The sequence below is a fragment of the Salvelinus namaycush genome, chromosome 1, assembly GCF_016432855.1.
Source record: "Salvelinus namaycush isolate Seneca chromosome 1, SaNama_1.0, whole genome shotgun sequence".
NCBI classification, from domain to species: Eukaryota; Metazoa; Chordata; class Actinopteri; order Salmoniformes; family Salmonidae; genus Salvelinus; species Salvelinus namaycush.
Window position 1 is genome coordinate 78935479 of NC_052307.1, and position 26779 is coordinate 78962257.

At 45.7% G+C, this 26779-nt stretch overlaps 1 protein-coding gene across 2 annotated transcripts in view; it reads left to right on the forward strand.

Annotated features, from left to right (window-relative positions):
- The window catches only part of hipk3b (homeodomain interacting protein kinase 3b), a 79391-nt gene that overhangs the window by 23170 nt on the left and 29442 nt on the right, over positions 1-26779 (forward strand). For both annotated transcript variants that reach the window (XM_038995827.1, XM_038995836.1), the window contains exon 3: positions 25343-25466. In XM_038995827.1, coding sequence (XP_038851755.1) covers positions 25343-25466 — 124 coding nt within the window. The remainder of the gene's footprint in view (positions 1-25342; positions 25467-26779) is intronic.

Sequence of the window (26779 nt, forward strand, 5' to 3'; positions counted from 1 at the left end):
CTGTAGGTGTGGTATCTCTGTGCAGCCTAGGCCTTTTTACTGCTGCTTCTCTGTAGGTGTGGTATCTCTGTGCAGCCTAGGCCTTTTTACTGCTGCTTCTCTGTAGGTGTGGTATCTCTGTGCAGCCTAGGCCTTTTTACTGCTGCTTCTCTGTAGGTGTGGTATCTCTGTGCAGCCTAGGCCTTTTTACTGCTGCTTCTCTGTAGGTGTGGTATCTCTGTGCAGCCTAGGCCTTTTTACTGCTGCTTCTCTGTAGGTGTGGTATCTCTGTTCAGCCTAGGCCTTTTTACTACTGCTTCTCTGTAGGTGTGGTATCTCTGTGCAGGCAAGGCCTTTTTACTGCTGCTTCTCTGTAGGTGTGGTATCTCTGTGCAGGCAAGGCCTTTTTACTGCTGCTTCTCTGTAGGTGTGTGGTATCTCTGTGCAGCCTAGGCCTTTTTACTGCTGCTTCTCTGTAGGTGTGTGGTATCTCTGTGCAGCCTAGGCCTTTTTACTGCTGCTTCTCTGTAGGTGTGGTATCTCTGTGCAGCCTAGGCCTTTTTACTGCTGATTCTCTGTAGGTGTGGTATCTCTGTGCAGCCTAGGCCTTTTTACTGCTGATTCTCTGTAGGTGTGGTATCTCTGTGCAGCCTAGGCCTTTTTACTGCTGATTCTCTGTAGGTGTGGTATCTCTGTGCAGCCTAGGCCTTTTTACTGCTGCTTCTCTGTAGGTGTGGTATCTCTGTGCAGCCTAGGCCTTTTTACTGCTGCTTCTCTGTAGGTGTGGTATCTCTGTGCAGCCTAGGCCTTTTTACTGCTGCTTCTCTGTAGGTGTGGTATCTCTGTGCAGCCTAGGCCTTTTTACTGCTGCTTCTCTGTAGGTGTGGTATCTTTGTGCAGCCTAGGCCTTTTTACTGCTGCTTCTCTGTAGGTGTGGTATCTCTGTGCAGCCTAGGCCTTTTTACTGTTGATTCTCTGTAGGTGTGGTATCTCTGTTCAGCCTAGGCCTTTTTACTACTGCTTCTCTGTAGGTGTGGTATCTCTGTGCAGCCTAGGCCTTTTTACTGCTGCTTCTCTGTAGGTGTGGTATCTCTGTGCAGGCAAGGCCTTTTTACTGCTGCTTCTCTGTAGGTGTGTGGTATCTCTGTGCAGCCTAGGCCTTTTTACTGCTGATTCTCTGTAGGTGTGGTATCTCTGTGCAGGCAAGGCCTTTTTACTGCTGCTTCTCTGTAGGTGTGGTATCTCTGTGCAGCCTAGGCCTTTTTACTGCTGCTTCTCTGTAGGTGTGGTATCTCTGTGCAGCCTAGGCCTTTTTACTGCTGCTTCTCTGTATGTGTGGTATCTCTGTGCAGCCTAGGCCTTTTTACTGCTGCTTCTCTGTAGGTGTGGTATCTCTGTGCAGCCTAGGCCTTTTTACTGCTGCTTCTCTGTAGGTGTGGTATCTCTGTGCAGCCTAGGCCTTTTTACTGCTGATTCTCTGTAGGTGTGTTATCTCTGTGCAGCCTAGGCCTTTTTACTGCTGCTTCTCTGTAGGTGTGGCATCTCTGTGCAGCCTAGGCCTTTATACTGCTGCTTCTCTGTAGGTGTGGCATCGTACTTTGGCTGCAGTCCCACAGCTCTTTGTTTGACAAAAGTTTAAGGACGGTGTTATGAGAGAAATGAAGTGTCTATTTCATCATACAATACCGCTGAACTTTAGAATTTCACAAATGATAAAGAGCAGTACACAAAGAAAGAATAATTTGTTTAATTCGTTGTCATACATGAATGTAAGGTTTTCTGGGTAAAGTAGTCCTATGCTTTAGTAGCCCTGCATACAGAGTTCATAGCAGTTCCAGTATGAACGGGGAAGCTGCAGCAACGTGTATGTAATAAAAAGGAGTGATCTCTCATGGTCTGTCATTTGTCTTCTCTCTAGTTGTCCACCAGTAGCAGGCTTAACATTAGGAGTTTCGTTACATAATAGGTCTACGTTTGTTGACAGGTGTGTGCATTTCTGTAGACAGTGGAGACTTCTCTTGAATGAATCATTTAAACAAGAATGCTCAAGTTATATCCAGATGTGTGTACTCAGGCTATATCCAGATGTGGGTACTCAGGCTATATCCAGATGTGGGTACTCAGGCTATATCCAGATGTGGGTACTCAGGCTATATCCAGATGTGTGTACTCAGGCTATATCCAGATGTGGGTACTCAGGCTATATCCAGATGTGGGTACTGAAGAGAAATGAGTTTGCAGTACATTACCACTTTGATGATCATTTCTGCTTCCTCTAGTCTGATAGGACAGTCTGGTTGACTCTCTTGGTGTGCATGTGTCATGACGTTGGCAGTGGGGGTAGGTTTATGACAGTCATAAATACCTCTTTCCCCCTTTTTCTCTCTCCCTACTATAACTGATGTGACATAAGGAAACCCATGGGTTAACATAGAGATTCTGGGTAACATCAGAAGTTGGGGAAAATGAACTATATTCTGGTGATCCGACCAACTGAACATATGCGGTGGTACTTAAGGTATATTATGTCAGTTCGGTTGCCCTCTGACACATTCTCATCAATGATAGAATGACATAAACTCTACTGTGGAAAGTCTAAATGTCAGAGATATCGGATTCACATGGAATTGTTGTTTAATTCAAATGTTTGAATATGACATTATTTGTGAAGAGATTAAATGTGATTTTAGCTTCCAAATGAGAGATCTGTGCTTTCATAAGTTTTCCTCTGCTCACAGTGGTCCGCCCCTGTGAAGAGGCATGGGTTAATAGACTTTTCAGACACACCCCTCTCCCTCCACTATAAAAGCAACGAACGAGAATATAACTTGTTATCCCGGGTACACCAGGATGACGGTCCGGTGTCAGAATGGTTCAGATAATAACTACAGATGAAGCCAACATCAGCATGGACTTTGATTGTGAATGGTATGAACTTTGAACTCGTATTCACTACAGAAGTGATATATCCTAGCCTTTGAGTTAGCAACAGCTAAACGCAGGTTCGGAAGGACAGTCCAAGTATCCCGTCTAATACACACAACGTATTCCGTGACTACCAGAGACATTCTTCAAAGGACAGAGGACTCGGGTTGGCGACACGGTCCATCTACCACCAACCTACTGAAGCGCAGCTCAGAGTAAATATTGATTGCATTTTCCTCTTCAAATGGGCGGTAATTTAGAATGCATAAGATACTGTATTTACGATAGCACAGATCGCCTATGTTCAAGTCTCCCGCTCTTTCACTAGGACTCAGCCCCTTTCCTTTGTGTAACAAGCTGTCATACCTATTCCGCCCGCTAGGGACGTTTTTCTGTATGACGTAATTTGTGATCAAGTTATGAGTTAATTGTATATATGTGATTCTGTGTGATTAGTTAGGTATTTAGTAAATAAATAATTAAACCCAATTTTGTATTGCTGATTCAACTTGTTAGCCAGGATTCTTGCAGATAATCAAGGACTTACAACTTTCAGATGAGACTGAATAAAATGACGATTAATGTGACTGCTATTTAGTAAAATATTACTAAATCTTTACGAGTTTATTCGAAAGATAACAGCTCTATAAATATTCTTTCGTGGTGTCCCTCTCTAGTTAATTCATATTTACATGATTAGTTCAATCAGGTAATATTAATTACGGAGAAATTATTTTATAGAATAGCATGTCATAGCAATTAATCTGGCATAGTCAAAGACACGACATATGTCAGCTGCAGAAGAGAAGCCCACAACATCCTCTGGGTTTAGCTCATCTCTCTGCTTCCTCTAGTCTGATAGGACAGTCTGGTTGACTCTCTTGGTGTGCATGTCAGCTGCAGAAGAGAAGCCCACAACATCCTCTGGGTTTAGCTCATCTCTCTGCTTCCTCTAGTCTGATAGGACAGTCTGGTTGACTCTCTTGGTGTGCATGTCAGCTGCAGAAGAGAAGCCCACAACATCCTCTGGGTTTAGCTCATCTCTCTGCTTCCTCTAGTCTGATAGGACAGTCTGGTTGACTCTCTTGGTGTGCATGTCAGCTGCAGAAGAGAAGCCCACAACATCCTCTGTTTAGCTCATCTCTCTGCTTCCTCTAGTCTGATAGGACAGTCTGGTTGACTCTCTTGGTGTGCATGTCAGCTGCAGAAGAGAAGCCCACAACATCCTCTGGGTTTAGCTCATCTCTCTGCTTTCTGACACACACAACCCAACCTGACACACACACACACACACACACACACACACACACACACACACACACACACACACACACACACCCTAACACACACAGGCCTCCTTTCACTCACTTCTGGTAAATGCACCATATTTTAGGAAGTGGCTCAAAATAGAAACGGCCCTACACTGTACTTTAGTGACTTTTGGCAGGAAGTTAAATACAGTGTGCAGCTGCTCTCTCCTCCATTTGCCAGTTCTACCCATCGACAGCATGGGTCGCCAAGTCATTCTCACCAGCCATTTTATCTTCAGATACAATTTTAGAGCAGTATATTGCCTACTTTCAATGGAGGACCACACAGAATGATGATAAGCCTAGCCCACCAGTGGTACTTTGTGTCGGAAGAGCTGGCTTAATGAAGATTTCTATTCAACCTAATGGGGGGATGTCATTTCACAAGGCAAGAGGGGCAGTGATATCATGTATGCCACGAACAAGGCACAATATTAATTCAGTTGAACAAATGGAGAAAGTTCCCCTCAACATGCAGTTTGCCATTTACAATTCCCCCAAAATCAATTGATGACTTTTAGTGGACTTTCCCTCCTCCACTGCATCCAGGTTGTGTGTGAAATAGAAAAGGGAACTGCTGGACTGTATCCTGATGTTTATACTGTCAGACGCGTTCTGTATCTTACCGGGGTATACGGCATTACCGCAACTACACACAAGGGCTGATATAAAAAAACTTCTTAATATATTACTTTCTTTTTTTTGACGCACAAAACAATTTAGACAACAAGGATCTTGATCCAGGAGGGGATTGATTGTCTCTGCTGTAACCAAGAAGCTTGGTCTGGACTTCTAGCCAGTTAGAAAACCAAACGCATAGCTGGAGGCCTGAGCTGGATATCATTTATTTGACACATCTTAGATATCTTTATAGTTATAAGTAGTGGCGTAGCATGCATTACGCGAGGCGGGGGATGCATTACGCGAGGCGGGGGATGCCCCCCATTTTTTTTTTTTGCCTAAATACCCCGCTATACGGTATAAAGCCTACTCTCTATGTTGAACATTCCCTTAGCGCTCTCTATGTTGAACATTCCCTTAGCGCTCTCTATGTTGAACATTCCCTTAGCGCTCTCTATGTTGAGCAGTCCCTTAGCGCTCTCTATGTTGAACATTCCCTTAGCGCTCTCTATGTTGAACAGCATAGTCTTTACCAGTATGTGGATCCAGGGAATGTTTTGGCCTTTCCCATTGGCTAGGCCTATTGGCCTGCCTAATCATATGATTCAATACTTTGGTTGCTTCCAATCTGCCACCATGACCACTAGCCCCCAGGGAATGGTTGTGGAAGTGGTGTCCTGAAAAGGCAAGGCCTGCTACAGATTATTCTGCCTGGTAAAGCCCTGGGCCTGGTCATGAGAGAGTTGCACAGGTCTATCCTAACATCACATTACATGATTATGATCCTGCCTCCTGCTGTCGCTGCTCCTCTGGTTAGAGGATCTCCCAGACATACGGAGGGAGAGGGCAGAGAGGGGTAGGAGGTGGAAGGCTAGGGGTGGAGAGGTTGCTTAAAATAGCTGATGGGAAGGCGACCAGCGCCGTTGGACTTCTATAGATGGTGAAGCGCGCTGGCAGCCGGAGCAAAATATGGGCCGGGTGAAATGCAAGAGAGAGCGTGCTTGCTGGTTCAAGGTCAACCAGCTCCAACGTCAGCTGTTTTGCAATGTGTTTGCATCTGGATGGGTGTGTGTGTGCCTGTGTCCACATAGTGGGTGGAAATATTCACGTTGAGTCTATTTGAATGTGAGTCTGTGGTTTCTTCACCCCCTCAGACTTCCACGTTTGGGGCCTTTGCCTGGGCCCTCAGACGTGATTCACTCTACTTTTTATTTTGTTTTCCCCTTTTTAAAACCCTGTAGCCATTTTGGTCTGGCACTTTTAATTAGTTTAACATTTCTCTTCTCTGGGCTTGGTGATTGGTGAACCACCGGCTCCCCTCAGCCCTTCTCTCCAGACTGAGGCCTGTTTGTGTCTCTGACTGAACCTCCTAATTGGAGTCTTCAGATTGAAGCCCAAATGCCAGCGAGCCACGAGAAGGTTCCCTTAATTACGCCCCAGCACCCTCAACCTCTCTCTCTGTCTCTGTGTGTGTCAGACGTCCTGTTTCTGACGTCTTTACAAGACTCTGCGTTGAAAAAATGCTCAACACATAAACCCCCCACCTCTAATTGCTTTCATTCTGCAGTTGATTTGCTCCCCTGGTGCGTTGCCCTTTCATTTTCTTCCACTCTGCAACTTTTATTCCCTCAATTTCATACTCTCCCGTTTTCATTGCCAGTAGCAATTTGAAATAGAAATGTATTTTAAATAGGATTTGCACTTTCAAACGAACGTCTGTGAACTTAAACCTCACGTAGCTAAGGACGGTCCCCTGTTTTTGTCTTGGTGGTGTGTCTGCATCGGTTCAACATGGACGCCATGCTGAGCGCTGCATCATAGACCAGTAGCTTATCAGAAGCCAGCTAACACCACTAATTACCCACTGGTGTCTAACGTTACTGTGCTGTGTATCACTCTACTGGAGGCTGCTGCTTGTGTGTATGTGTGTGTTTTGGCAGGGAAAAGTGTGTGTGTGTTGGTGATCTCTGTTGTGTGGGTGTGTAAAAAGCCTAGTGTTTGTTTGTGTATACAGTATATGATCCCTTGTGTGTTTCTCTGAGTGTGCGTGTTATTTTAGTGCGTTTTCCTGTGTCGCTGGGCGTCGGTCGGTAGCACCAGGCCTATCAGGCGTATCTCCTTCCTCAGGTAACACTAGGCCTCTGTGTTTCGGTTTGCAGAGCAAGCTCATCAATCATTCATCAAAGACAGCTCCTAGACAGAGAGCTGCTGTTAGCAACAGCGTAAACACAGCCAATCACATTATGTCCTACAACGGAGAACTTGGCTAATTTATCCTGTAACCTAATTTGACTCACTAAAAACGTGGCACCTACTTCACTGAATCGGAGGTGAGACTGTCCCAGCCAAGGATGCCCCCTCTATCGCTGGGTGTTGGTTTGACGTTGTTGTCTGTCTCTCTCTCTCTCCTGCTTTGTGAAATGCTACGGGGTTGATTATGGTCTTAGATACTTTGTCTGCTGCTCTTTATTGAATGCCTGGCCATCTAGTGTAATGACACCATCTCTTCTCTCTCTCCTGCTGCTGGAGTCTCACTGTGGTTCTCTCAGAAATGATTGCTTACGGGGTGAAAGACCAAGGAGCTGCAGCAAGGCCTCACCTTGAAAACACCAAGCTGCCTTGGAGATGACTGGAGGCCATGTTGTTTTGAAGGCCACGTTGTTGTCTAAGTTGGGTTCAGTCAAGGATGGACAACTTGTTGCTAAGGCCTGGTTGTTCAGTCCAGGCATTGTGTTGTCAGTTTTGGTCGAATACAGTAGACAAGATCTGACATTCTGATAAAGGCACTGGAACACGCCTGCTCGGTGGGACACGCCTGCACGCTGGGACACGCCTGCACGCTGGGACACGCCTGCTCGCTGGGACACGCCTGCTCGCTGGGACACGCCTGCTCGCTGGGACACGCCTGCTCGCTGGGACACGCCTGCTCGCTGGGACACGCCTGCTCGGTGGGACACGCCTGCTCGGTGGGACACGCCTGCTCGGTGGGACACGCCTGCTCGGTGGGACACGCCTGCACGCTGGGACACGCCTGCACGCTGGGACACGCCTGCACGCTGGGACACGCCTGCACGCTGGGACACGCCTGCACGCTGGGACACGCCTGCACGCTGGGACACGCCTGCACGCTGGGACACGTCTGCACGGTGGGACACGTCTGGAGAAGTTGTAGCCCAAGATGCATTTATTTTTCTGACACAGACCTGTGGTTTCAGGTTGACTTACTCCAGGAAAAGATCCTAAGAGGTCTGGGTGAAATAGTTAGAAATAACAGATACTAATGTGTTTGTGGGGTTGTTTTGGTTGCTATGGCTCTTTCACGAGCACCAATAATGCAGTAGTCCAGGGATCCCTGGCTATCAGTCACTGACACCCTGAACTCCACATCAGTCTTTCTGTTTCTCAGCACTGCTCCTTGGGATGTTACTGACTGGCTCATGATTAGTTAGCCAGCTGCCTTGGATTGGTTTAGCCTGACCAGCTGAGTTGGGGTTCTATGCTGCCTTTTGAACTGAAAGGAAGAATACGGCTGTAGCAGACCGTGGCTCAACTAGGAGCTAGTAACAACACTTCATCCATGCTCCCCAGCCTCATGTACCCACTAAACATTAGTTTAGCTAACACCTTTGTCACAACTCTCCAGTGTACACAGCAGTAATCTACAGACCGGCCGAGCCCCTCCCATGTAAAAATGCTAGCCATTTCCTCCTGGCTTCCCCTGGCTAAATAGGCCAATGTGGTGAATTACATAACGTCGCTGTCTGATGATAAACCTTATCTCAAAAACACACACTTTAGGAAATAAAAAAATTACCATATTTTCCGAACGAACATAACATTTTGAAACTAAAGCAGCTATTTTGCTATTTTCTTGGTCCCATAGTCCTGAAATGTTCAGTGTACGTTGAGGAGAGTTGCTGCTTTCAATAAATGTAAAAAGAAATTTGGGGTAAAAATGGAGTAACAAGGTTTTCATCTGACAGTGATGATAAGCAATGTTTAAGTAACAAGAAGTGCTATCAGTGAGCCAAGTGTCTAGTTCTCTGAGGGTGGCCTGTGATTTACTCAATTGCTCAACGTATTACACACACACTCTGAGGCTCAAAACAATCTCGCTTCTTCCCTCACTCGTAAATTCATGGGGCCATGTCATGCGAGCCAGGGAAAGTTGGCTCACAGAAGGCAAGAGGAGACTGCTGTGTTAGGTCAGGTTTTCCACGTATTCCTGGAATTTCTCCCCCTCCACATAACTCCACTAATGACAAGACCCCCTAACATCCAGGTCCCTTGGTACTGATCGATAGGGAAGGCTGCTCTGCAGAAATACTCCAAATCAACTGTTTGAAAGGTCAATTTAATCCTTCTTTGACTATTGTTGTAGAACATATTTCAGCTTTACGCTGTTTGCTCTCATGGTTTGATACATCCAGCCCCAATTGCTGTGTTTTGCTCTCTTCTCCCTGCTGTGGAGATGGAGGAGAGCCCTGCTGACAGTTTAGCCTGGAGGTTTTCCAGGAAGTGGGTGGACCAGTGGAGCTCCTGTAAAACTCAATGTGCAATTCAGTAACCTCCCATCTCTCCAAAGGAGCGAGGATATTTCACTCTGATGCCTCCGTAGGCATGTGTGTTTCTGTTTGGTCGTGTGTTGTGGCTTTGAGTTCATTGAATTGTTTTCACATTTGCAGGCCTGTGTTTTGTCTTGGGCAGCGTAGCGAGGCAGACTGGAAAAGAGTTGTGGATGATGGAGCGAGGGTAATGACTGGGTCAGGATGTGGTGAGGGAATGAAATGGTGGATGGTCCACTGGCCTTCAGAATCTGGACTCTCCTCCTCTGAGGTCCTTCGCTACCTCTGCTGTTCCCACTGGAGAAAGTGGACAACAAATACATTCTCCATTTAAAAACAAAGACTATTTTTAATGTGCATCGTATGAAAAGGTCTATATTTGTTCAAATGTTTTTTTATACTTTTTGGCGCTTTTGAAGAACACAATCTTATTTTTCTAGTTTGATGTGAAGCTGGCTGTAATTTTGGTACGAGATTAGAAGCTTGCAAAGAGAGATGGATCAAGGAGCCAGATTTGGAGTCAGCGACGTGTTGGCTTTCTGAATTGAAATGGAAGTGTTTTTCTCTCTGGAATGTACAAAAATGTCCTTCTGTCACTTGTCCCTGCCTGTTTGAGTTAGCGTTTTCAGACCGTCCCAGCGTCTCACATCGCGGCGGAGCAAGAAAAGGTCTTTAGATGATGTCATGTATATAAGGGCCTGAACTGAAAGGAGGGGGGAAATGATAATGATATGGGTTTGTCACGCATGCCTTCCTATCACTGTACAGAAGGATGTGGGATTCAAGCAGTGTTTTGTATCTGACTGCCTGCCTTGTTTCGACTTGTTAGAAAGGCTTTCATACGCCCGATAATCTCACAAACCCAGAACCAAAATCTTGCATATTTACATTCGACGCCCGATTAGGTTCTGGGGGATGTATGACAAACGATGCTAACAAGACTAGCGAGGTCTCCACCTTCCTAAAGTGAAACTCTCAGCCAAAGCATTTGCCAACTGTCCCCTCACCTTTTGAAATTGGAAAAGATGCGAATGCCTGCGAAAGTCGTGATTTGGCCAAATGATCGGTGACAAACATGCGCTCACAGGATCAGATTTCCTCGCTAGTCATCATCCCACAGTCTGTTGACAGAGGCTACGATACCATTTCTGTTACGTGTGTCTGTCCACGTTGTGGGTGTTGAAACATAGGCCCTTTCTCATAACTAGCCTGTTATATTACCTAGGCTCAGAACTCTGAGCTAGAAATATTAGGCCTGAGTTTGGTGTGTGTTATCATTATTCAATCACTGGCCTTGCCTCCATCTTCTATAGACGCAGTGTGGTTGTTATAGACACACCTGCATGCTGGCCTATATACATGCTGTGTGTTCCTCCTGACCTCAATTTTCTAGTTCAGATACTTTCCATGACGTGTCTGGCTGACGTTTGTCAACAAAGGCAAGGACACGAGGACAGTCACTCTGGGATAGAAGTGCTGAATAGGAGAAGGTGTCATTGAAGAGCTCTTTCATTCAAACGTGTACACACACACACACACACACACACACACACACACACACACACACACACACACACACTCAATGCGGGCTAAGGAAAGGTAGAGAGCTCATTCATGATCTCCTAGTGTTGTTTTCTGTCCTCGGTTTAATGTGCTGCTATTCTATTTGACATGTTTTCCTAACTCCATTCAGCTGAGCAGAAAGTAGGCCTATTGCCTGGCTATTTTCACATGATGATAACATTAGTGCCGTAATGTCCTCCTCTGCATGTGTTTGTGTCAGGCAGGGCAGCGGAGGTGTGTTGTTGCTAGCCGTGTGCATGGGCTACGTCATCCCTGATTGGAGCCAGCTCTGTGTTCCAGTTAATAATTCAGAATGCAACAAGGGTGTGTGGAATTACAGTTCCTGGAAGGGAAAGATTCCGTTCTTTCTCTCATTGAGACGGTCATTAGCCAATGTGTCAGTCAGAACTCCGATAAAATCACTTGAATACCAGCAGCACAGTATTTGTAGCCTGGGTCTATATCTAGAATGACACATGGTTTATTTAGAGTAGCTGCTAGCCTACCTGAGCAAATACATGGAAACCTTCACCCCTCACCTCAGATGAAGCCTAGTCTACCTTGTTTGTTGCTTGTGTGGGGGTTGACCGTCACTCTACACCTCAGGGAAGAGGCAGCCTGAATCGCAGACCTATTTCTGGAGTGTGGGATCAGGGCCATGAATAAAAAAAAAAATGCCCATATAGATTATTTCTCTCAGTAACCAGCTGCACCTAGCATATACCAGTGTTTCCCCTACGATTGTTTTCAACAGTGGTGGCAAAGGTAGCGGCTACTAGCGTTACTTCAATGACATGCTAGCTGTTCCCATAGACTTCCAGTCATTGAGCCAACGACTATCCATTTAAAAGCACTTCCCGGCAGAAATATCTACCAACCTACCGTGCATTTGGAAAGTATTCAGACCCCTTCACTTTTTCCACTGTTTTATGTTACAGCCTTATTCTAAAATGTATTAAATTGTTTTTATTTTTTCTTATTAATCTACATGCAATACCTCATAATGACAAAGTAAAAATAGGGTTTAAAAAATACTAAACTATGAAATTTTACATAAGTTTCCAGACCATTTACTCAGTACTTTGTTGAAGCACCTTTGGCAGAGATTACAGCCTTGAGTCTTCTTGGGTATGACGCTACAAGCTTGGCACACCTGTATTTGGCAAGTTTCTCCCATTCTTCTCTGTAGATCCTCTCAAGCGCTGTCAGGTTGGATGGGGAGGGTCACTGCACAGCTATTTTCAGGTCTCTCCAGTGATGTTCGATTGGGTTCAAGTTCAGGCTCTGGCTGGGCCACTCAAAGACATTCAGAGACATTTCTACGTTGTCTTGGCTGTGTGCTTAGGGTTGTTGACCTCACCCCAGTCTGAGGTCCTGAGCACTCTGGAGCAGGTTTTCATCAAGGATCTCTCAGAGTAAAGCACAATCTTTCCCACGATGCTGACTAGTCTCCCAGTCCCTGCCGCTGTAAAACATGACCACAGTATGATGCTGCCTCCATTCTTCAACGTTTGGGATGATATTTGCCAGGTGATGAGCAGTGCCTGGTTTCCTCCGGACGTGACGCTTGGCATTCATGCCAAATAGTTCAATCTTGGTTTCATCAGACCAGAGAATCTTGTTTCTCATGGTCTGAGAGTCCTTTAGGTTCCTTTTGGCAAGCTCCAAGCGGGATGTCGTGCCTTTTACTGAGGAGTGGCTTCTGTCTGGCCACTCCACTATAAGATTGATTGGTGGAGTGCAGCAAAGATGGTTGTCCTTCTGGAATGTTCTCCCATCTCCAAAAAGGAACTCTGGAGCTCTGTAAGTGACCATCGGGTTCTTGGTCACCTCCCTGACCAAGGTCCTTCTCCCCCGATTGCTCAGTTTGGCCGGGCGGTCATCTCTAGGAAGTCTTGGTGGTTCCAAACTTCTTCCATTTAAGAATGATGGAGGCCACTGTGTTCTTGGAACATCAATGCTCCATAAAATCTTTTGGTACCCTTCCCCAGATCTGTGCCTCAACACAATCCTGTCTCGGAGCTCTACGAACAATTCCTGGGTTTTGCTCTGACATGCATTGTCAACTGTAGGACCTTATATAGACAGGTGTGTGCCTTTCCAATGTCCAATCAATTGAATTTACCACAGGTGGACTCCAATCAAGTTGTAGAAACATCTCAAGGATGATCAATGGAAACAGGATGCACCTGAGCTCATTTTCAACTCATAGCCAAGGGTTTGAAATCTTATGTAAATAAGGTATTTCTGTTATTTATTTTTAAATAACATTTTCAAAGTTTACCTTAGTCATTATGGGCTATTGTGTGTAGATTGATGATTCCCTTTATCTAATATTTTGTTTTGGTTGAAGGTTTTAACATTCGGCATCAAAAATATGCAAACGGAGAGAAAATCTGAAAGGGGGCAAATACTTTCACGGCACTGTATAAAAAGTCATATTTTTTTGCAGCGGAGGCAAGAAGGAATATTGGTTAAACACTGCATAGCCTACACCCTACACCTTTGTTCTACAGTAGCTTAGAAACAGCAATGCTGCCTGTCAATGTCCTCTCTTACTGCAGAGGGCATTTGACAATGTGTTAGTTCTAATAAGAGAAAATAAGATTCCATATGTTTGTCATTGTGGAATATTGTTTTAATTTGCGTCTACAGTTTACTGTATTCACTCAGCAGGGGGAAGAGGGGGAGCGACTGACGCCAGATTTATGATATGGAATAGCACATAACTTAAGTGTTTCCCTGGGGATCTTCAAAGTCGTCCGATGCTGACTTGCACTAATATAATTCAGAATTGATCCAGTAAAAGTCATGTCAGTAACTGGAACCAGGCCTTGAATACCAAGTGGACCTGTCACTTTATATGACTTGGACTTCCCATTAACATAAGAGATCAGGGCAGTTCTGAGATCCCCTTTGCTTTACATTCTCAGAACTATTTACAAATTCAGATGGGCACTCCTGAGTTCCCTCTTATTGAGTTAAGTGTAAATCATTCTAAATTACAGGCTTTTTCATTCTCTTCCTTTGCTATTCCAGAGTTTTTAGCACTCTGATACGGCTCTCCGTTTGTAATGGTTGTTTGTGGCGTGTGTGTGTCCATCCTCTAGCAGCTCTGGCGTCAGAGCCTGGTCTTCCGTGGGATATTAGCTTAGCAGATGTTGGAGGTGAGGACCCCGTTCCTTTCCTGGGGTCGTGGGACTCCTTCCCAAGCCCAAGGTCACCAAGAGGAGCTAACATCCTCCTGCGCTCTGTGGGATCCGGCCCTTTACCATGTTGGTGTTTTTACAGTCCCCACAGTCCTAGGCTTACTTATGCCTCTGCTTAGTGAGTGTCTCTCAGTGGGGAGGGGGGAGAGAGAGACGGAAAGAGAGGGATGGAAGTGAAGGGAAAGATGGAGTGACAAACAAACTTAGAAGAGAATGAATAAAAGTGTGAGTCTGAGATGGAGGAAGGGACTGGAGGAAGGGACTGGGGGGTGGGTAAGGGACTGGGGGGTGAAGGGACGGGACTGGGGGGCGAAGGGAAGGGACTGTGGGGCGAAGGGAAGGCACTAAGGAAGAAGGGAGGCCATGTCTGAGGTTGCAGAATAGGCCTCTGAACTCAGTGACCAGGAAAAAGGGCTTATTTCATTGGCCACAGACACTGTGCACGAGGGAATAGGGCTTATTTCATTGGCCACAGACACTGTGCACGAGGGAAAAGGCAAGGCAAGAAATGCAGTACAAGCTTAAGGCTATTTGATGAACACAAATAGGATTGTTTTGGTGTTATTACTCAGTGAAAAAGTTAAGGGAGACTGGCTATTCCTTGGTTGCTGCAATCATGCACATTTGGCTCCCTATTTACAGTAGGAAGCAAACCAAACAAATCACCTCAAAGACAGAAGACTCCACTGCATGTTAATCTAAACATGTTTTCTGTTTGCAAAGGAAGAATGTTATTTCTGACAAAGACCATTTTAAATGGTCTTTGTCAGGTTACTCTCATGGCACCAGCCCCCACTGATGCCCTTAGCGGGTGTTAGTCTGTTTACACAGCAGTGTGCCAATGCTGGGCTTACCACTGTGCTTCTGCTCGCTGGCATTGGAGTTGAGTTAGGCTTGGGCGGTATCCAGATTTTCAGATCGTCATACCGTCCTTCTCTCATCCCGGGATTTATGGTATTACCGGCATAGCATACAAAGGGGCGCTAAAAACAAAAGCCCATTGGGCTATATTACCAGAATGCTAACAAAATTAGCACAAACTAATAGCGAAATCACATAGATGCTGTTAGCTAAATGCTAACGAGCTAAAACTAACACACTAATTGCAAAGATGGGCAAATCGAGCTCATGAAGTTATACAAGCGTAGCCAGTAGCTACCGAATGTCTTTTTCGGTGCGTGTGGACATTTATGAGAGCGATTGTGCAAATGAACAAAGTTGTGAGACATGCTTTTCTAAAGGAAGAGCAGCATGTTTACACGCAGCAGAGGGGAGAAGAACGGAGGACCAAAAAAATGGCAGCTGTACAGAACTCATCCAGAACTCATCCAGCACTCTTTGACTTCTAGCAGAAAGCCTTTCTGATATATCTGAGGGTCAACTTTTAGTAGTGAATTGCCTACAAGTGTAAATTCATCACCTCATGTCCGCCACACACCAGAGACTGATAGATATAAACTCAGCAAATAAAGAAACGTCCCTTTTTCAGGACCTTGTCTTTCAAAGATAATTCGAAAAAATCCAAATAACTTCACAGATCTTCATTGTAAAGGGTTTAAACTCTGTTTCCCATGCTTGTTCAATGAACCATAAACAATTAATGAACATGCACCTGTGGAATGGTCGTTAAGACACCAACAGCTTACAGAAGGTAGGCAATTAAGGTCACAGTTATGAAAACTTAGGACACTAAAGAGGCCTTTCCACTGACTCTGGAGAACACCAAAAGAAAGATGTCCAGAGTCCCTGCTCATCTGCGTGAACGTGCCTTAGGCATGCTGCAAGGAGGCATAAGGACTGCAGATGTGGCCAGGGCAATAAATTGCAATGTCCGTACTGTGAGACGCCCAAGACAGTGCTACAGGGAGACAGGATGGACAGCTGATCGTCCTTGCAGTGGCAGACCACATGTAACAACACCTACACAGGATTGGTACATCTGAACATCACACCTGCAGGACAGGTACAGGATGGCAACAACAACTGCCCGAGTTACACCAGGAACGCACAATCCCTCCATCAGTGCTCAGACTGTCTGCAATAGGCTGAGAGAGACTGGACTGAGGGTTTGTAGGCCTGTTGTAAGGCAGGTCCTCACCAGACATCACCGGCAACAACGGTATTGTCTCACCAGGGGTGATGGTCAGATTCGCATTTATCGTCGAAGGAATGAGCGTTACACCGAGGCCTGTACTCTGGAGCGGGATCGATTTGGAGGTGGATGGTCCGTCATGGTCTGGGGCGGTGTGTCACAGCGTCATCGGCCTGAGCTTGTTGTCATTGCAGGCATTCTCAAAGCTGTGCGTTACAGGGAAGACATCCTCCTCCCTCATGCGGTACCCTTCCTGCAGGCTCATCTTGACATGACCTTTCAGCATGATAATGCCACCAGCCATACTGCTTGTTCTGTGTGTGATTTCCTGCAAGACAGGAATGTCAGTGTTCTGCCATGGCCAGCGAAGAGCCCGGATCTCAATCCCATTGAGCACGTCTGGGACCTGTTGGGACCCCCCACCCCAGACATGTCTGGGACCCCCCACCCCAGAAATGTCTGGGAACTTGCAGGTGCCTTGGTGGAAGAGTGGGGTAACATCTCACAGCAAGAACTGGCAAATCTGGTGCAGTCCATGAGGAGGAGATGCACTGCACTACTTAATGCAGCTGGTGGCCACACCAGATACTGACTGTTACTTTTGATTTTGACCCCCCTCCCCTCCTTTATTAAGGGACACATTATTCCATTTCTGTTTGTCACATGTCTGTGGAACTTGTTCAGTTTGTCTCAGGTGTTTAATCTTATGTTCATACAAATATTTACGCATGTTAAGTTTGCTGAAAATAAATGCAGTTGACAGTGAGAGGACGTTTATTTTTTTGCTGAGTTTAGAACGCTATGGACTCAGTAGTTCTCTTTCTCCCGTTGTGCTATTTACAAACAAACACGTGGCTCAACTGTTCTGGGGAACTACGGTAAGCTTCATACTGTAAAATATTGTGACAGGTGAAATGAGGAACGCAATTTGCTTTATGTCCTAACGTATTCCCCCAGTTGACTGCAGTTATTAACTTTAAAAAGTAGCTCCACATATTCAAATTTATTGAAACTTTTTGTTTTGACGGTATAATATCCTGGGGATATATCCAAAAACCCTGGTATACGGTATATCCGTTACACCGCCCAGCCTATTTGGTGACATTACTCTTAGTCAGCTGCACGCCAGGCGGTACCTATACAATAGGATTCACTTAAATCATCTCCTTTTCCTTGTCTCCTAATAGAAGGTAGAGAGTAGCCTACCAGGTGGAGTAAATAAGCACTCTCTCCTTGACGTGTATGGAGAGGCCTCACTGAGGTATTCTGCCTTGCCATTGTCCTGCTAGACTATAGTCTAACCTCTGGTCTCCACAAAAAGATTAATCAAACACTTTAAATCTATGTGAGTGGAATCGGTTTTAGAATCATGCACCTCAAGTGTGGATCTTTGCAACCGTTTCGCCCTTTCCCCCCCTTAGAATATGTATAGCACTCATTCACCAAGGATATCATCGATGTTCTGCTATCGAAATGACTATTTCCCATTTTGGAATTTTCTTATCCCCTCTCCTGTCTTCAGTGAGTGTAATCCATTTGCCAAGAAAATGCTACATGGTATTTAGCTAGCAGCAAGGCAGACGGTTGAAACTTTAGATGAAACGTGTGATGTTTGAAAGGCTCTTTTGGACATGTAACACCCCCCCCCCCCCGTGCAGACTGTAAAGGGATGTCTCTTCTATAGCACACAGTGTTCTGTTGGAAACCTCTGAACTCTGATATTTCTCACCTGGCTGACATCATCCATTCTTAGCCTGTTGGGAACACAATAGTGTTGAGCAACGATACACCTGATACTCACGCTTCAATTCTCACTATTTGCTGTTATGAAATGGCATGCTGAGATGTTTTCTCTGGCGAGGCCTGTCCAGTTTAAATTAAGTATGGGAAGCAGATGTGAGTACGTTGTTGGCTGCTGAAGTTAAGAAGTCCTCCCATGTCTTTTTCTGTTATGGTTTTTGAACTGCCTAATTTGGTCTTCAACCACTGTCCAATCCAATAATTTCCCTAGCACCTGGTTATTTGGCTAGAAAGTTGTGGATAATCTTTATGTAATAACCCTCATGTTTGACTTCAAGTGATCCGCTCCCCTCTCGATCTAGGGTAAATCCAAAACAGCTTGATCTACCTCCCAGTATTTTCCAAAGGAAAGATCTCTATCCCAAAAACATGGTACTCTGGAATAATGTTGTGAAAGTACATTTTTCAGTCTGTCAGTTCATTTCTAGTCAAGTTTCAGTACTCCTCCTGCGCTAAACATAACTCCAGACTCTGGAGGTCACCCATCAACTCGCGCTTATGTTGGAGAAAGAGCTTAAACCCCTCTCTCTGATCTCAAAGTGACTCTGCCTTGGCTGTACAGGCCCACTGCTGCGTTTCACTGTCATCATTAAGCCCAGTATGACATCTCTGCCAGTTTGTTCTGCCACAGGTGTCGACAGTCTCTGCACGTTCTTCTTCTGAAATGTGCCACAGGTCCCGCCCTGCCCATTCTTCTTTAATTGACTGTATTCTGGGACATAATGAACACAAAGGAAGTGGTGGAGCTATGTCTGGGTGTGGTAGACAGATAGAGAGAGGTGATTAGGTCAGAATTTTGATGTGTCTTAGGTGCCAGCCGGACGGTTAACGCCATTAGGGATCCATTAGGGATGGGAGTCAGAGAGGGTGGTGATGGTGGTACTGAAGGCTGCTGGGCTGTATTCAGAAGCACCACTGTACATGTGTGTTTCAGCCTTCATGCATATAACAATTATAGGACCGCAAAAGGCACCATGTTGTCTATCTTTCAGTCAACTCATTAGGCTTAAGTCGTACTGAATCTAAATGTTTAATGTCTGCTATGGAGGCCCAGAGTCATGCTGGAGGATTTGTCCCATTCTGGGTGGATTTTCTGTCTGATCTCTGATGCGACTGACCTCATCTGCTTCTTTAGCAGTGCCAGTTGGTGGTATTGAGTCACTGAAGAGCATATTGCTCAACAGTGACTCAATACCACCTTTCTGTGATGACTTACAAGTGAGTCCCAGTTAGCCATTTCCCACCATACAGGTGAGCAGCACCCCAGGGTCGTGTGTGTTAATGTTGTCACGGTACCAGTATCACGATACTGCGATACCAGATTTTCCATGACAAAAAGGAAAACCCAAAGCAGACAAGTCTATGGTCCTCTAAAAACCTACTTCATGTTCAATATAGTGTGCTACAGCTTGGAAAATAAACATGGGATTCTAAGTGACATCATCAGGCTGTTTGTCTCCAACATTAGGACTGTTTAATTTCCTTGTTACCGTACCTCTGAGTACCGCCGTACTGGCATTGTGACAACCCTAGTGTGTGTGTGTGTCCTCAGGGGGCCCTGTGTGTGTCCTGTGGATCCTGTACATGTGAGTGTGTGTGATCACGGGGCCTCTGCTTGGCTTGCGTCTCCTGGGCTTCGCACGTCACATCCTCAGGATAGAAAATAGATTTGGTTTCACTGGAGACCGGCTGCTAGGGTTGCGTCAATCAGGAAAGTGCATTGTCGCCATGACAACGACCACTCATCCACCCCATGCTGGATCTGAGTCTCGCTCGCTCGCTCTCTCCTCTGTTTTGAAACTGTTCATATCTGGCCCTTTAACCTTCTTCCTCACTTGTTACTCACTAGCCGTTCACCATTCTCTCTTTTATACGTGATGACATGGGGATTAGCCTCCTACTTTATTCATGTAAGATATGTTAGTCATTCACCTTGCTATTTCTTCTGGAGTGTTCTCTTGTTTTCTCTTATAAACACATTACCTTTGGTCCTGCCATTTTAACTTCTGCTCCTGTTAGCTTCTCCCCTCTCAACCTCTGTAACACACTGAGTGTATAAACGGCTTTTAGTGCTGCCGTCATTATTGAGCCTGACTAGCAGTGTAATAGTAATTACACCCCTGAGTGTATGATTAGTGAAACAGCCCTGTGGTAATCAAAAAGATGTGTCCAGTCATACAGGGGGGAGAAAACACCGGCCAGTTGGACTGTTCCAGTACCCCTCCCTCCCCCTACACCACCAAGGTGTTAACGTAGGCAGAATGTATTTGAACTCTTGGATAAGAATAGTTCCTCTGCCAAGGCCAGAGTGATGGGCTGGGTTACATCACACTACAGACCCACTGTGAGATCAGTGTTACCCCTATATCGTTTCCCCCCCCTAGACAGGTTGCAAAGTCCCCCAAAGCTACACCCAAGGCCACAAACACCGCAACATTCATTTCAAACCAATTTGGTTTTATGTTTGGTGGAAGAGAGAGGGGAAGCACCTATGTAATTGTAGGAGAAGTGCTGCTTAGAAGCCTGCTGATTTGTCCCATTTCTGGACATGTAGCCTGTGTTGTGCTGACAGACAGTATGAATCAATCACAGATATCTAAGGTGGAGGCCAAAGGAGTGGCAGGCAGGACAGCTGGAAGGCAAACATAAAGCCAGTTGAACTGTACTGACTGGATTCAGTCTTCCACTGGTCTGTCTGTCTGTCTTTTCAGTCTTCCACTGGCCTGTCTTTTCAGTCTTCCACTGGCCTGTCTTTTCAGTCTTCCACTGGCCTGTCTTTTCAGTCTTCCACTGGCCTGTCTTTTCAGTCTTCCACTGGCCTGTCTGTTCAGTCTTCCACTGGCCTGTCTGTTCAGTCTTCCACTGGCCTGTCTGTTCAGTCTTCCACTGGCCTGTCTGTTCAGTCTTCCACTGGCCTCTGTCTGTCTGTCTGTTCAGTCTTCCACTGGCCTCTGTCTGTCTGTCTATTCAGTCTTCCACTGGCCTCTCTGTCTCTATTTGTCTATTCAGTCTTCCACTGGCCTCTCTGTCTCTATTTGTCTTCCTGTTGAGCCTCCTAGGGAGAGACTGGGTCTTATTAACAGGCAGTGAGTGGTCTGTGGGCCTGAGATCCTTGGTCCTTTTTCTGTGTGTCTGTGGCCATTGCCCCCACCTGCTGTCACCTGAATTTGTTATGACAATGTGGTTAAAACAGACTAAAACTGTTAGCAGGTCATTGGTCGGCCACCCGCCACCGTTCACTTACAGCTCGATGACATATGGCTTTAAAGATTTTACAGTCTAGCCACTCTACCTTTTCTGCTAGATGCAGTTAGATAAGCCCAATAAAAAAAGCTCAGGATTGCCCTAGTCTGTGTGGCCAGCTGTGGAGAACTGTAAGCCAGGGGAGCGATGCTAGGCTGGCCCTTCAATCCCTCACTCATCAGTTATATAGATTATCTTAATCCTATCATGGAACTGTAACAGCAATGTTTGTGATAGCTGTACTGTTACCGTAATGTTTGTGATAGCTGTACTGTTATCGTAATGTTTGTGATAGCTGTACTGTAACAGTAAAAAAAAATGTCAGAGACTTCAGCCACCCAAGTCATAGACTGTTCTCTCTTCTACCGGAGCGCCAAGTCTGGGGCCAAAAGGCTCCTGAACAGCTTCTACACCAAAGCCATAAAACTGCTCAACAGTTAATCAAATGGCTGCCCGGACTATTTACATTGACCTCCTCTTTTTTTTGTTCTGTTGCACATACATTCTTGCACTGGCTCTGTGTACGTTCACTGGACTCCAACACAGTCACACGTACTACACTGGCTCTGTGTACGTTCACTGGACTCCAACACAGTCACACGTACTACACTGGCTCTGTGTACGCTCACTGGACTCCAACACAGTCACACGTACTACACTGGCTCTGTGTATGCTCACTGGACTCCAACACAGTCACACGTACTACACTGGCTCTGTGTACGCTCACTGGACTCCAACACAGTCACACGTACTACACTGGCTCTGTGTACGCTCACTGGACTCCAACACAGTCACACGTACTACACTGACACACATACACATTCAGTACCAGTCAAAAGTTTGGACACAGCTACTCATTCCAGGGTCTTTATTTTTTACTATTTTCTACCTTGTAAAATAATAGTGAAGACATCAAAACTATGTGCAAAGCTGTCATCAGGGCAAAGGGTGGCTACTTTGAAGAATCTCAAATATAAAATATATTTTGATTTGTTTAACACTTTTTGGTTACTACAGTACATGATTCCATATGTGTTATTTCATAGTTTTGATGTCTTCACTATTATTCTACAATGTAGAAAATAGTAAAATAAAGAAAAACCCTTGAATGAATAGTTGTCCAAACTTTTGACTGGTACTGTATTTCTGAATAGGCTAACTGACATAATAAATAGTTGTTCCCAGACCACCACAAGCACCCAATCCCGTGTTTGAGCTCAGGTTTGTTTAGTTCCCCCTTACCAACATACTCCTGACAGCATAGGGTGTTTTTAAACATATGGAGCACCATTTGTCACCCGTAGATATTCATGCTTGGTGAAAAAATGGCCAAATATACTTGTTAAAACATTGGCCTTGGGTTTATCAAGCTGCCATTTTCTATGGGCCTGTCTATAGACACTGGTGGCATCTGACATTGTCAACAGAGCACAAGTTGGGTCAGGCATTCGTATAGGGTCCGCTCAAGTGCCCAGAGAAATAGCCCTATCAGAATCACAGGAATCCTAAAGGAGGAACATGGGGCTTGTCTGTATATTGCAGCGTGTATTTATCTGCAACTAATAATAGTTATTATCTTTGAGTTATAATAACTCAACAAAACTTAATGAAAACGTCATGTTATGGTGCCTCGTTTCTTGAGTTAGGTTTGGCTATTTGGTTCCTGCAGTGGTATGTAGGCTATTGCTAAATGACTGTAAACTTGTGATGATTTATATTGTTATTTTGTTTTCTTACACATGACATGTCATCCCAGTTGGTTAAAATGTCATTAGAATCTTTTTACAACCAGAAATGGTTGCAACAATGTAATTTCAACAGTTTTTTTCCCACTGGGATATGTCTTGTTTTGGAGCGATTAGGCTGCGTTTACACAGGCAGCCCAATTCTAATATTTAGTCAATTTATTGACAAAAGATCTGATTGGTCAAGAAACCAATTAGTGGAAAAATGTAAGAATTGGGCTGTCTGTGTTAACACAGCCTCAGGCCAGGCTATGAGGTAGCTTGTCCTAGCAGTGTGGTCATGTCCCAGTAAGGTTTCTAGTCCTAGTATGTTCTAAGGAGCTGTCAGTCTGTTTTACCCAGATCAGCTCTGACGTGGCTGCGTCATTGCTAGCCTGACGTTGTGTGACAGCGCATTAGGCCTACTGTTTAACGGGATCATCACCATGGAGTTACCCAGGGTTACCGTGAGCCAGCACTTAGTGACGCTGTAGATGTACAGTACTTCCTGGTTGTCCTTATCCAGCTCACACCCTGACCTGATAAATTACTGGCAGAGGCTGGTGGTTCTCGAAGAAGGTTCCCCTGTGAGATATCAACCATAGCTTAGCCTCACAATCCTAGCTACATTGACTAGAAGCAGGGAAAAGGCAAAACTGGCTTTAGCTCAGTGTGAAGTGGGAAACTTCCTCCTACTCTGGCTGGTGCTGGTGGCACCAAGCTGGCTCCTGATATGATGATAATGGCGCCGACAGATGGTCGCCTCGCTTCAGGTCCTTAGAAAACTATGCAGTTATTCGTTTTTTTTATGTGTTCTTACATTGTTAGCCCAGAAAATCTCAAGTGTTATTACATACAGCCGGGAAGAAGTGTTGGATATAAAAGTGATGTCAACTTACCATCATTACGACCAGGAATACGTCTTTCCCGAAGCGGATCCTTTGTTCTGAACTACACCCTGGACATGCGATCTTATCCCAGAGGCCCGACCCAAAACAACGCGGTCGCCGCAGGAGTGTCAGATGGAGCGGCCTACTGGTCAGACTCAGAAGGCGAGCACACCATCCACCGCTTCCTAGCATATTACTCGCCAATGTCCAATCTCTAGAAAACAAGGTGGATGAAATTAGGGCACGAGTTGCCTTCCAGAGAGACATCAGAGATTGTAACATTCTCTGTTTCACGGAAACATGGCTCACTCGGGATACGTTGTCAGTCGGTCCAGCCACCCGGTGTCTTCACGCGTCGCGCCGACAAACAAACATCTTTCTGCTAAAAAGGAACTCAAGTCCTTTTGCTCATCTGACCTAGAATTCCAAGAGAATTCTCTTTGATTATAGTCACAGCCGTGTATATCCCCCCCAAGCAGATACCTCGTCGGCCCTGAAAGAACTTCATTGGACTCTATGTAAACTGGAAACCATACATCTTGAGGCTGCATTTATTGTAGCTGGGGATTTTAACAAAGCTAATCTGAGAACAAGGCTACCTAAATTCTATCAGTATATTGAATGGGCGACACGAGCTGGCAGAATTCTGTATCATTGCTACTCGAACCTCCGCGATGCATACAAAGCCCTCCCGTGCCCTTCCTTCGGCAAATCTGACCGTGAATACATTTTGTTGCTCCCAGCCTATAGACAGAAACTAAATGAGGAAACGCCCGTGCACACTAACATAGAGAGGCTGCTGCCAACATACTGACTCAAATCTCTGGCCACTTAAATAAATGGACTTAATTAAGGTATCACTAGTCACTTTAAATAACGCCACTTTAATAATATTTACATATCCTACATTACTCATCTCATATGTATATACTATATTCTATACCATCTACTGCATCTTGCCTATGCCGCACGCCATCACTCATCCATATATTTATATGTACATATTCTTATTCATTCCTTTACATTTGTGTCTAATTGTGTGTGTAAGGTAGTTAGAATTTGTTAGATTACTTGTTAGATATTACTGCATAGTCGGAACTAGAAGCACCAGCATTTCGCTATACTCGCTATACTCGCTTTAACATCTGCTAACCATGTGTATGTGACCAATAACATTATATTTGATCAGTATTCGTACATGGGTCACTTGGCAAGGTGACACACACGAGACTGCTGTACTTTAGCTTTGACCTCTTGTGTTTCTGCCGTCTCAGTTTTATCATGATACGACTGACTAGAAATGTAATTGTGCTAGAAGGCATGTTTGGACTCGATCCCTTTCTCAAATAGTCAGTTCTAACTGGGTTGTGCTGAGTCAGTGTATGAGTGTAGCTAACCGCTTTGTGTTTCTCTCCTTCCAGGGCTCCAGAGATCATCCTGGGCCTGCCCTTCTGTGAAGCCATCGACATGTGGTCCCTGGGCTGTGTGATCACTGAGCTCTTCCTGGGCTGGCCCCTCTACCCAGGGGCCCTGGAGTACGACCAGGTAAATAAGCCTGTTATAATGAACTGTAGTGTATTGTTACATTGCTGTATACCCTCCTCTGAGGCTCACTGGTCTAGATCATAAGAACTGTAGACCTCCTTCCTTTTCCTCCTCCTATTCCCTTCACATCTTCTCATTCGCTCCTTCTTGAAGTTCCTTTATCTCCTCCAACCCTTTTCTTCCCGCTCGCACACTCTCTAGTCTACTGTCCTCCTCCATCTCCTCCCCTCCACTTTCCTCTGGCATCTATTCTCCTCTCTAGCTGAGTGAAGTCTGTCTTGTCCCTCCTACTGTACTCTAACAGTGTGAGTTCATGCTATGAGGTGATTGCTTGTGTTAGGACATTGACTCAGACCTCCCACTCCTCCATAGCCCTGTTATTAACGTTTTACTCCTGCTGGGTTCTCAAGATGATCGGGCTGAATCCTGCAGTGACCTGTGGAGAAGGGAGGGGGAGGCAATGGAAATGAGAAAGGGAGAGGGGAGGAGAAGGAGATAAAGGATAATATACTGTACTGGGACTGCTTGAGGCAGCAGGGGTGGAAAGGAGGGAGAGATTTAGAAAGGGAGAGAGAGTTTGGAAGGGGAAATATTGATGAAGAAATAAATGAACATAGTGTGTGGGAATGAATTGAGAGGGTAGAGAGGAGTGAGAGACGGAGGAGGGGAGTGACAGGCAGCGACAGGCCCAGATTAGTGCCGTATTTCCTGGCCACCGCCGGCGGGGGAGGGCTCCCCTGTGGATGTGCCAGTGGCGGCAGGCAGGGCGGAGGTGTGGATGGTCTCTCCCCATGACTGATGGCATAGCAGGCTGGAGGTGATGGATCCCCCCAGCGGAGCCCTGAACAGCAGCTGCCCAGAGTTAAATGAATCTGGGGCTTACGTTGGAACGGTTTTCCCCCCGCCCTGGAGACCCATCCACAGCAAGCCTTTCAGTCCAGCCCCAACCTTTCCTATACATTACCCTGCAGTACACCCCCTGAGCCCCCTCTGCAGATGGACTGTGTCCTCGCCAAAGTATTTTTACTTCCCAGCATCATTTTTCACGCTTCCCGCTCCGGCCCTAGAGGCAGGAGGGATAACTCAACACCTCCCGAAGAGATTTGACTTGAGCACGGCAGCACTAAATGTAATTCATCTGTTTTTATAGGGGCCGATCACAATGCCCCAAAGCCGCATTACACAGACAGAACCTCGGTGGAGCCTCCTCTGAGGGAGTGAACCAACGACAGGCCTGACCGCTGGTGCCAGAGGCCTGACCGCTGGTGCCAGAGGCCTGACCGCTGGTGCCAGAGGCCTGACCGCTGGTGCCA